This window comes from Catharus ustulatus, chromosome Z, assembly GCF_009819885.2.
Source record: "Catharus ustulatus isolate bCatUst1 chromosome Z, bCatUst1.pri.v2, whole genome shotgun sequence".
Lineage (NCBI taxonomy): Eukaryota > Metazoa > Chordata > Aves > Passeriformes > Turdidae > Catharus > Catharus ustulatus.
The window spans coordinates 47105350-47117988 of NC_046262.2; the positions used below are offsets into that span (position 1 = coordinate 47105350).

General features: G+C 35.9%; 1 protein-coding gene across 4 annotated transcripts in view; it reads right to left on the reverse strand.

The window, feature by feature from the left end:
• The window catches only part of PCSK5 (proprotein convertase subtilisin/kexin type 5), a 264705-nt gene that overhangs the window by 66563 nt on the left and 185503 nt on the right, over positions 1-12639 (reverse strand). For 2 of the 4 annotated variants that reach the window (XM_033084735.2, XM_033084736.2), the window contains exons 13-19: positions 11996-12132; positions 7127-7270; positions 5260-5362; positions 4510-4703; positions 2980-3064; positions 942-1039; positions 378-507 (exon numbers count right to left, since the gene is read on the reverse strand). In XM_033084735.2, coding sequence (XP_032940626.1) covers positions 378-507; positions 942-1039; positions 2980-3064; positions 4510-4703; positions 5260-5362; positions 7127-7270; positions 11996-12132 — 891 coding nt within the window. Of the gene's footprint in view, positions 1-377; positions 508-941; positions 1040-2979; positions 3065-4509; positions 4704-5259; positions 5363-7126; positions 7271-10251; positions 10405-11995; positions 12133-12639 lie in introns of those variants that run through there. The other 2 variants (XR_004420644.2, XM_033084738.2) reach the window with 2 other exon arrangements.

The window sequence follows — 12639 nt, forward strand, 5'->3', positions numbered from 1 at the left end:
ATATGCAGTGGAAGAACTGAAATGGTCTTTATAAACAGTAATTAACTTGCAATGAAAAAACCCATAGTTTGATTAGTTTTGTTTGCTATTGAGAAATGCAGATCCTCTGTCAGATAAAGTGAAGGTCACACACAAATACCAGAAAAAATATTTTTATAGGACCTGTATGAATATAAATCATATAATAGTAATAATAATAGTAATAATACCAAGAACTACAACAAAAATAATAATATCTTTTCCTTCATTTACTTAGCATTAAGTATTTTTTGTATATTTTGATGTCAACAGTGTTTTATCTTCTAGTAAGTATGAGAATTTCTGACACAGTAAAGCTAATATACTACCTAATATGATATAACAGCCAGTGATCATACCTTTTGCAGCTTTTGTATCCACTTTCAGTGGAGTGATCAAGGTAATAACCACTACTGCAGGACTGCACACATCTTCCATCTTCCATAAAGTAACCCTGTGTGCAATTTATACAGGCATCTACTCCAGCACCTTAGTCCAAAGAGAAATTGTTAGAAAGTAGGTACGTAGTTAAAATAAACAATTATGTTATTTCTCCGTATCTTTTCTGAAATAAATGACTGCAGTTCTAAAGCTCCCACAAAATCTACCAGTCATTATTCCATCCCTGGAAGAAAATGGAAGGCATTACTGGAAATTGTAGTAAGTTCTACTAAAATAAAACACAAATTGGAAAAAAAAAAAGAAAAGAAGAAAAACTGTATGAAGTCTTTCAATTAAAAACCTAGATTTCTATGCTAGCTGAAAGAAGTTTGCCATATTTAAAATGTAATTAAAAGCTACTAAGAGAATGAAAGATTCATATGTAAATAATCATGTTATACTGTAACTGTGATACAGTGGAATAAAATCAGAGATAAAATCATACAGTAATGAAAATCATGCAGACAAATGTCAGGGGTTACCTGCACACGTTGCACAGGAACGGTGGCATGGTTCACATTCTCTGCCATTATGGTATTTTCCTTCTTCACAGCGGATAGCACATCTGGTGCCATGCAAACTATTGTAAAAAGGAAAAAAAGTAAAAGACAGGTAATGGCAACAGAAGACAACAAGATCGTGCACAGTCCAGTCGTATATACCCATATATTACGATTCATCAGCTTCCTTCACTGGTCATATTCCACAAATTTAGAGAGACCAACAACTTAAAGAGGGAATGCAAAGCAGTTTTACCCACAGTGAAGTAAAGAAGCTGTTTACAAACTCTTTGTAAATGCTACCAAGTAATAGGGGACAGACAAAAAATCAACAATAACAAGCAGCACTAAAAATTCAGGCATATAAAATGTGATTATTCACAAGGAATTTGGCACAGGGTCAGCATTAAAAAAATGCTAAGAAACTTGCTAACTGAATGCCAGTTCTGGGTGGCTTGTGAGACTTGCTGAAATTACAGATGCAGGCCCTATTGAGAGAGCACAAAAATATAAGTAACAGGAAAAGAAATAGCATAAGGAGCCACATTTTCATGTATTCCTTTATTACTTTCATGTTATATGGTGCCTATAGCAGTTGGGGTTTGGGTTTTGTTTGTTTGATTGAATTTTTTTTTTTAACTAGAATTTCTCTACCATGTTTACCACCTTCTGTGGAACCTCAGGATTTATCCAATTCAACACTTTCTCTAAAAATGCTCATCAGCTCTGGGGTTTTTCCACTCTGAATGTTAACCATGTTTTTACAGATTGGATCGAGCCATAGCCAGGTATGTTTGGTCCCACTGAAAATTTTCAAGAGTATATTCAGTCTCAGTTTAAAAAATAAACTAGCAATTCAACAAAACTTCACAATCCTTGCTTTTCTCTTGCTTTTCCTCAACAACACACCTCAAAGAGCTTTACAATGGATATAGCATTATCATGTTATTATAGATGGGAAAATAATTTGCCCAAGTTGATTTAATGGGCCAGTAATGGAGCAAATCTGGAATCCAGGTCTCTCAAGACCCACTCAAGGAGGGCCCTGCTCACTGACACCTCTGCCAAGAAAATGCAGAAAGTATGGAACAACCATGGAATATGAAATGCATGTCCTGAACGGCTCCATTTATTTGCTATTCCCACACATTTTAAAAAAATGTTACCAAAGATGACTCTCAATTTGCTAAAATTGCCCAAGAAAACATGAAGGTTAGGTTTTAATTTTTTTTTTAATATTGCAATTTCAATAAAACAATCCAGCTATTGATGTTGTAGAAGCAAATGTTCAGCTTTTACTAAGAGATGAGAATCCACTTTAATGGCACATGAAACCTCAGTGTTAAAACATTAACACAATACCTGCGTTCAAAAGAATACCTACAGATACAGAAGACTGACTTCATATTTTTTGTGGCACTAAGCCAGCATACAGTCTGTCAGGAATATTATAAGATTTTTGACCCTTGCTACTTGTTTCAAAAAGTCATTCTTTGTAAAGGAGCTTGGAATGTGTACTGCTGCTTTGTATGTTTTACCTATGATTTTTAAGAATAATTAAGTTCCCCTCTGAAGGAAAAAATGTCCCCTGCCATTTAAAATATACGTTCACTGTACTGTGATAGAATTGAGCCTCAGGCACTTGAGGTAAGTGAATGACTGGATACATGAAGAAGTGAAAGATAAGAAAATAATTTCTAACCAGCACATGAATGAATCAGAAAGATTAATACAGTACATTAGTTCAACTTCTGAAATTATCCTGACATACTGTAGGTCAGAAATTGAAGAACCCAGCTTTCCATATGAATGTGGTTGTTACCTGAAATGAAAGGCCTTCTAAAAATCTGTTGTCACCCAAATCGGCACACAGGATCACTATTACAGACTAAATCACATTGGAAGAGATGAAACAAGAGCCATGCAAGGTTAAACAGCTATCTGAATTTATTCATTGTGTACCTACAGACTTGTCTACTTCTTCAGATACTATGTTTAGAGACATACATGATTTCCTTACCTTAGGCCATGTCTGCATTCCGTGCAGGTTTGGAATTCAACACAGGTTTTGCAGTTTTCACTACATTTTCGACAAACAATCTTATCTACAAGAGAAAAAAAGAAAAGAGCCCACAAAACCTTGGTCAGTTTTGTTTGATAAAATTGTATGAATATATTATTGCATGACTTACTACTTTCTAGTTTGACAACAACATCAAGCTTGACTAAAATAGCAAAATTCTGCCTATCATTGGCTTTTTTTTCATCAAATATTGAATGGTTTACAGTATTTCCATACATTTGAAGTTATAGTTTTACCCTGAGAAAAATATGTTTTAAGGCTATTATAATTTTCTATAAACACTTAAAATTTACATTCACAATTTATAATACAGACTTAAGTCACCTTCTCATATAGCAGTGATATGCACTAATGATTGCCATATGTTCTGGAGACTGTCCTGCAATCTTACCCTTTCCATGCAAGCAGTCTGTCCTGTCTTCCTGATCTGGTGCTAAAAGACACACCTGCATAAACAGATCTGCTTTTAACATAGCAGAACATAAATTATTTAACAACTGTCTTTTTATCTCTAGAGATCCCTTCTTTAAGGAACGTCTCTCTCTCATCAGCCCTGCTGTCTTTTGACACGCAGTGACACATACCCTTCTGAGAAGAAAATTTTAGTTCCCCATTTCATCCTAAATTTTTCTTTATCCCTCTTAATTTGTATGGAAAAGAGTTCTCTTTATTGTAGTTCTCACACAGTGAAAATGGAAAAATTAAGGTAGGACCTGTTTTTACTAATTCTCGAAAACAAACACACAGCTTCATGCTGGATAAAGCAGAAGGTTAGGTACTTATATGAACAAGGCTCCCAAGAACATATTTCTCTTCTAAGAAGTGTCTAAACATAGCAAAAGTCACCATAGTTTTAAGCATATTTGAATAAATGCCTAAGTATTTTTATTAGCCAAAGTGGGAAATTAAACATGGACAATCTGCTTGGCAATCACAGGAGGAAGCTGAATGCAGGTACCTATCATAGCTGAGGACTATTGCTCTTGGGAAGCCACACCACTCTGGAGGTGCTCAGATCTGTCAGAACCATTATTTGGAATCATGTTACATCTGAAGACACTGTTTTAACTAGAGCTCTGGTTCATTGGCCACGGCCAGTGTCTTAGCTCTCACTTCTGGTGCTGTATAATCTGTCTGAATGGGGCATCATGGTCAGAATAGGTGCTGTCTGTCCCTTTCCCAAGCAGTGATAACCTTTTCTGTCCTTCATCTGACTTGCTCTTGAACTCCCCTGGTTCTGCTACTGTTACACCCCGGTACCTCCAGCTGAAAAGACAGCCTGAAATAAGTATAGTTTTTTAAAAAAAGGAATATTATTCAGGATATTCTTGATCACACTTGGCAACAATTTAATAAAAGGAATAGGATAAGAGGGCAACATACACTTTTCCTGCTCATTAGCATTCCAGCAACCTCCCCAGATCACAATCTGTAGCCCACAATACAAAACCAACAAGAAATACTAACTCTTATCCAGGTAAAACCCATCAGGGCAGCTGGTAATACAGCTATTGGTTACTTCATTCAGGTAGTAGCCAGATTTACAGGTCATGCACTGGTCATTATGGCCTCCAACACAGGTTTCACAATTGGGTGAACATTTTTTACATCGTTTCTTGTCTGCATTGTAGTGACCAGGTGGGCAGGTCGAAACACAGATCCTGCAGACAGCAGGGAAGAGAAGGCAGAATTGTTAATGAAATAACCTGCCACCACATTCCTGGACCATGACTGCAAAGCAGAAGTATTTCTAAGCATTGCTGCTTTTCTAATGATCATGTGTTTACTATGACATAACCCTTCAAAGCACTGCATCAAGCTGACTCTCTTGCATTTATGTCCCTATACATGCTGTCTCACCAGCAAATGTCTTTTCAGGCAGACTACAGTATAATTTTTTCAGTAAAATCTTCCTATGTTGTTCACATAATCACATCCACTGTAGTACCTATGAGAGTCTATAAATACATATATATACAGAGAAAGCTTGTTATGGAGTTAAAAAAAAAAAAAAGAGGTGGGGATATAATCAGAGAAGGGTTTTTCAAAGTTGTATTTTAAATTCTGATTAGCTAGGGCTTGGGGTTTTTTTAACTCCAAAGGAAATTTTTCAAAATCAGGGGAAAATGAATTATCCATGACTGCAATGAAGAGGAAAGAAAGTTAAGATATATACTAAGAAATCAATGAAGTAAAGTTCTTTTCTCTTTCTCTTACCTTGTGTTGTTTTTAGATTTGTAGTAATAGTGCAGACAGTCAGTACAATGATCTGGTCCTGGCCCATCACACCCTACTTTACTGCATTCTGCATTACAGGGACCTGTAAGAAAAACAGAATACAGAGGGGGAAAGGGATTAAAATTTCTCTCTTAATGGACACCTTAAAACAGTGTTTTATTGCAGAATGAAATTACTCTGTTTCCCTGTGTTGAATACTACACCTAGCACATCTAGCTTGCTACCTGCACTGTGAGCTCAAGACTGAGCTCTGGGTGGCAGAAGCTCCAAGCAAGAGGCTGCGCAGACCCTTTGCATAAAAAGTAACATGGGGACCTATGTCAGTGAGTCACCAGTGAGGTGACTGAACACGTAGAGACACAGTAAGAGCCAAAGACCCTGAGATTTTCATGCACTTAAACTGTAAAGGTATAAAAGCCCAAGGGTCCCTGCTCATAGGCACTAAACTCAAGCTGTTATTTGTTAAATTTAGTTATGCACCAAGATTAGGTTATTAAGATTAAGGATTGGGAAGCCTGAGACTCTGCTATAGGAAAACTAGGGTAGAGCTAGTGAGGAAACCTGGTATGATTATGTGAGTGTGGGGCGTGTAGCAGTGTAGGTCTTGGTCCTAGCTCAGGTGTTGAGAGTATGGCTGCTGGAGTGGCTCCTTGATGGTTGGACTGGGAGGTTTCATGAATACCTGTTTGATTTGAATTCAAAACTTCAGAAAAAAAGGCAAGCTTTTTAAACAAGTATGGCATCCTTGTTTTATTTGGAAATGTGCACAGACTTCTGCAATTCATGATTAGGAATGATTAACAAAATAACTTATAAAAAGAAGGACAACATAAATAATGAATATCATAAGCAGTGGCTACTCTGGTTCCTGAGTGGGTATCAACTGGTCCAAATGGCTACCATGACACAATGAACCAGTTACCAGGGCCCTGATGCTCTCTACTGCTACATGCTACAAAACTCTCAGTTAGTACTCACTGATTCCCAAGTCTTCCATCTCACCTGCATTCATGTTAGGCTTGATAATAATGCTTGTGGATCTGCTTCAAGTTAAGATATTCTATGATTGTGCTCTTACAATTTTCAAATAGATCCTTCCTGCCATGGGAGGAGAGAAGCATCAAGTCTCACCTTTAGGCAAGTGAACAATGACTCTGGGTGAAGTCACAACTTTCAGGATCACTGCTCTCTCCTGAATGAAATGTGTTGAGTTTGCTTCATACAAAAACTTAAGTAGATAATGACCTTTACAGCAGAGATAGTAGTGTTTCATCACCTACCAAAACAAGGAGTTCCGCAGCTGTCCCTCTAAAATAGAGACTGTGACTGACATGCTATGAAAGGAGAACGGAATAACAGAAAATACCAAATTGAACATTGTCCTCCTTTTTGCTGGCCAGAGATATACTTCAGATTAATCACATGGTACTGCTAAAGGTGGATTACATGTAACAAACTGCCCACTTGACTTATTTTGCAGTGCTAAAACTCTAGCTCTACTAAAGTCTAATGACAAGGCTGAAAAACTTCTACAGGGATCAGGGAGAAACAACATAGATGTAGAAGATAATGTTCTTCTCATGTATATATGCACAAGTGTACATATAGCTTTATATATTTATATGCAAAACAGCGCATTCTTCATAGCATGTTAAGTGTACCTTAAAAATATACAATTAAATGCATGCAAACTCAAACACCCGGCTTTCAAATATGAAGCAAATACTTCTCATCTTCCATGAAGAATCCAATTCACTGAACATTTTACATATGCAGATTCTCAGGTCATCTTTAAAGCCACTAAGGGTTCAGTAAATGCACAAACAGAGTAAATGAATGTACACACCTGAATAGTCATCCGTTGTATAATCTTCTGTAGGGTCTTCAACTGGACTAGAGCGCACTCTTTCCACTTTGGAAAAATCATTTCTTGGTGAGTAAGGTTGGATGGATGTTCCATACAGTACTAAGGACCACTCTTTCAATTTGCCTGGAATTAAGTATTAAAAAACTGTTTTCAGAACTACTTCTCTGTGTCTTGCAAAAATATGTCACTTTTAAGCAAGTTGTTATGAGTAGGTATGGAAGTCATTGCTTGTCAAGTAAGTGCAATAGTTGTTTTACTATAAGCTGAGACAGCATATTTTCTTCAATCAGATCTTTATATTGTATTTTCATTGCACTCCAATCTCTTGTAGGTCTAGCAAAGGTTTGCACCATGGGCCAAACAATATAAACAATATAAAAAACATCTGGGCATACAGTTATTTGGAAAATTTATATGGTATTGTATAAAGTGGTTTTGCTCTGGGATTTACTTCCCCCTCAGAACACTATTAATTGTCCAGAAATTATTAATTGAGACCTTTTCGCTAAGTAGCTTCATTCAGAATTCTCACTTAAGAAAGGGATTACTTAAGAGTACCTTTCATTGACTTTTAGGAACACAAGATGATGAACAAGAAATACCTTCTCTTAAAATCTCCATGGAACAACATCAGAGTACCCCTCAAACAAGCATAATTTGTAATTTATTTGTGCCTTTTATTTGGAAGATATACCACTGTACTGTCTGCAATCATCACTAATATTTTATCCTCTTAATATCTGACTGAAGACAGAAAACATTGTCCAGCCACCGGAAGCACTATCTGACTTCCTGGTAAGTTTTTTTTGGGGAAGAATAAAATGATAAAGGTGTATAAAGTCATCAGTTCATGCTGTCAGAACATAAAGAGTGAACTTTCAGCCCCCACCTTTCTCTCTATACTATCAGTTGAATAAATTTGGAGAAAGAGTAAAAGCACTCAGGCCTTAAATAATGCCTAAAATAAAGATGCACAAAAACCACATCCCTGCTTGAAAAGGTAACTTGACACTGCAACCTAAATTTGGTGTCAGTCCATCATCTTGGTTATGTTAATCTGTGCTGGAATAGCTAGTTGTAAATACCAAATTTTCATTAGAATAAAGAGAAATCAGAGAAGCAGGGAGAATTTGAATGATCCTGTTTTGGAGGCTGTGGTTAAAACTCTTCACAAGGAGAACTATTTAATGAGAAATGCAATCCAGGTATGACACTTCCCAAGAAAATAATGTAGTGTACTTCACGTAAAATTCAAGCAATCTTCCTCTTCTTTCATTTTAATGATACTCAATAACTTGAAATATTGTTCACTTGGACTTTTTCAATCAGTACAATCAAATTAATTTGACCTTTACAAGTGTTTTTCTATATTTTTTTCAATATGACGAAGACAAGTATCTCTCTGCTTGTACATGCATACTTCTGGCAGTAAGCAACAAGAGGCAAATACACTACCTGACAGATCATAAACAAATTCTTTGAAATTGTTTATATTAGGACTGAAGATAGGAATCTCTGTTATCTCTATGTATCTTGCCAATCCAATTTAATTTTTCTAGGACAAAATTTAATTTTTCTAAGACAAAAATTTCTGCACTTCATATGAAACCTCCTCTGCTTTATCCTCAGTTTTTGAGTAGAAACTACAAACCAGAGACTATATCATATGGCAGTTGTGTCACACAGTAGCTTTCAACCTTTCATATCTGAATTATTACTTCCTTTAAAGAGACATTTGATCTTGATTTTAAAAATTAACTGCTGATGAATCTACCACACCTGCTGCCAAACTATTTGGCTAATTACCTTGGCCGTAAAACTGGATACATCTTGTTTACAATTTGTCTTTTCCTACCCATAGACATATAACTCTTGATTAAAAGACCCAAATAATGTATTTCCTTCCATGTGGGAATCAAGTTACATTGCAATGTTCCTTAGACTGATCCAACTGTGTCATTAACGGCATTTTTCTTTTTAAAAAAGAGGTCACACAGGGAGATAATTTTTAACCAGATATGCAGTCGTCTCTATAGCCCTTTCAAATATACAGCTTCTTGATGTCCAGTCTCTGCCTTTTTTGTGTTTTAAACCACTTCTACAGCATACTACCCGTAATACATTGGATGCAATTTTTAAAAAGTATGTTTTGCTAAGTTATTCAGATCTTTTTATCCTCATTTATTATGAGCCAAAACTCACTGAACTTCCCAAATTTTTCTATTTCTCCTGGAACACCAGTAAGTCTATTTTCAAGAACCTACTACAAATAATCACAGGTAAACATGCTCCTAAGGCATAGCATATCGTATTTTGATTTTACACACACTGAAGATCTTGTACTAACATCATTGCAGGAAAGATTGTTATGCTGAACACATATAATAATAAGAGGAATATAATATAAGAGGAATAATGTGGGGTCTCTAAGGAGATTAGCCACCTTTAAAGAATGGTTCAGTAAATAAGAAAGAAAAATTTCTGTGACTTGTCAGTAAATAAATGTGGACTGCCTCAAGGTGGGTTTAATCTGCACAATGAAAATATTTCAATAACTAAGTATATTTGCAAACATGCACACCTTTATAATGAATTTTAAAAAATATGCACATTTAAGCCAAAATGTTTCTTCCCCTATTTTTGGATGATTCCATCATTTAGTCTGGCTAGAATAATTCTTTCCCTGCTTGCATTTAGGATGTGTAACACAGATCCCATGTCGTATCTATAGAAGAAAGGGTATATTACAATGTTTCAGAGCAAACATATATCCAGCTCCATAAACTCAACAGAATTAAATGTAGAAATCACATGCACTACTTTCATGAACTGGACTCTTAATTTCTTTTCAGGTAACAGATATGGTATTACCTTGCCAATGCAGGGATATGACGACATGTTGGGTCTTTCTTTTTAATTGGATTACAGAAAAATGGCAATTCTTAATTATAAGACCTTTCAAGAGCTGAGCAAACACATGCACAGAACACAAACAGGAAACAGGCATGATGATGATATCAGTGTGATAAACTGCAGGTTATGGTGATAAACTGGAGAGGCACCATGAATTGGAGAGGCACCAGGCATAAATTATGTTTAAGCACCTTTTGTTTACTTCATGTTCTCTTCAGTGCAGAGACTAATCCCGATATGCCCAAACAGCTGAATTTATCCACCACTAACATATGGCAGGTACTTCCAAATCTTTTTGAACGGAAGAGTTACTGGACAGCTTTCATCAGAGGGCAACCACTGCTCTAGAAAGATGGGGGATACATTACTAGACAGTATACAATGAACCAGGATCCAAATTCACAACGATACTGCATCTCGTGACAACCAAACGCACATAAAAACCAAACTAGTGTCAACAGTGTTTCACATTGTGGTTAAAACAAAGTAGAGGATAAGCTCTCCAGCAGGATTCTTTCAATAGACCAGCTTCCTCCACACCCCTTAGTTTTGCAGACCTATTTTCTCTCAATCCTCTAGCCTTACTGTGCCTTTTCTTCCAGAGTTGCATCTTTAGGCCTTAGTTCTGATGGAGGAAAGGAAATCAGTTCCATTAGATTAGCTACTGTAGCACTGAGAGAGTATATATAATGTATTGAAATCAATAAACCTATACAACTATATATGTAGCTGTAGTGTGCAAGAGTGTGCAGGAACTGGTCTTGAAGTGTAAAGCTGAAAATGTAGCAGGCCACTTTGAGACCGTCCTGGTGGTGTAAAAGGCCTGTACAATATAGCTGGAGAACTGCCCAGATTAAAAGTTTGCAAAATGGCTCCATGTTACCTCTTTTTTATTGCAAGGGGTCTGTCAGGGAAGAGAAGAGGGAAATAGCTGAAATGTGTTGCTCGGTTGCTGTCCTTCATGCCTGTTGGATGAACCAATGGGTTCTAGAACACACAAAGATGAAGAGCTACCCTAACTTGTCCTTCACACCAGAGATGTTCCTGCATGTGTCAGGAATAACAAGTGTAAAATGAAGTAAAAAATACTTGATTTTTATCTCTTTTCAGTAATCTGAATAAAATTAAATTACTTATTTGATGCTTAATACCTCCCATCTATCAAATTCTAAAGCACTGAAAATTAAAAAAAAAACCAAACACAAAACCTCCTCTTGAATCCCTGACCAGTTTTGCTTATAATCTATGGCTACTTTTCCAAACACACTTAGTGACTACCCCTTTTTTGTGTACTGGAAACTTTGCTTTTCATTTAGTGGTGCATTTAACATCATTTGGTTAAGAACCTTTCGTGACTGGACAGCTATGAAGCCCAGAAGACGTTTACTACTTAGAAATTTTGAAAATCACACTTTGTCTTGGTCCTCATTAGTGACTTAATCAACCACATATTGTGTAAAAGCTTTTCAAATTTTGGCTTATGATTGCGGGTTTGCTAAGCCTAAAATACTAAAATCAGGTTATGTAGACTAGTGAGTCAGGCAATAAGACAATAGATTTGATGGCTGGACTTGTTTTAAAAGTTGAGACTGGTTATCAGAATATGACACAGCTAATGTAGAGTGGAAATAAAGAATTAAAATTCTCATTCAATTCTAGTAACAGTGATTGAGTAAGGCTGATCTATGTGTTAAATTTTTTTGAGAGAAAATAATCTAAAAAACTACAGAAATAAGTTCAGAATAAAAGTGAGCTATGTATCTTAAAAGGTAAATAACACTGAAAACGAAAAATGTATTGATAAATTAAACTTAGATTAATGTTCTTTCCAGCTTCACACTAAAGCCAGTGAAATGTTCCAGCTGTAAATAAAAGGTGGAAAACAGCAAGCACTATTCAGAATTCACACAGCCCAAACAAATGTTAGAGTTCTACCTGGAGTCTTGAAATTTCTCAGTTGAGATGGAGTGTCACAGATTTCCAAGATCCAATCACCTGCTGCTTTTTCACTCCAGCAGTGAGTAGTCATAAACTCCCAGTTTTTGAATCCTTCCATGGAATGATCAAATAGCCTAAAACAAATGATGATATTATTTCAAGGCAAACTTTTTATTCCTGGGGAGCTATTCCTCCAAGTGTGCAAACTCTTGAATAACATACTAATTAGCCAGTTTGTTCATCTGCACCTTCACATAACATTATTCATGACAGTTTTCTCACTTATATTTCAAGCACATTCAACAGTTTTTTGTTGATTGATGGAAGAGAGTCTTTACATATCATTATGTCTTTATAATGAAAAAGAAAATGACAAGCAAATTCATTGCAAAAATACCATAACTGCTAATACTATTTAATAGGATTCGTGAGTCTTGGAAAAACTGCATATAATACATAATTCCATTGCTTTAACAGCATGATGCAAATACAAATAACTTGTAAGTTGGAAAAATTCAGTAATATTTATTTTTGGCTCCAGATTGGAATAGTTAAAAGGGTTTTAAACCAAATAAAAACTATCAAGTTTGAATCAATAGTGTTTTAATACATCACTTCTTGTGAGAAGTAACTGAGACAAT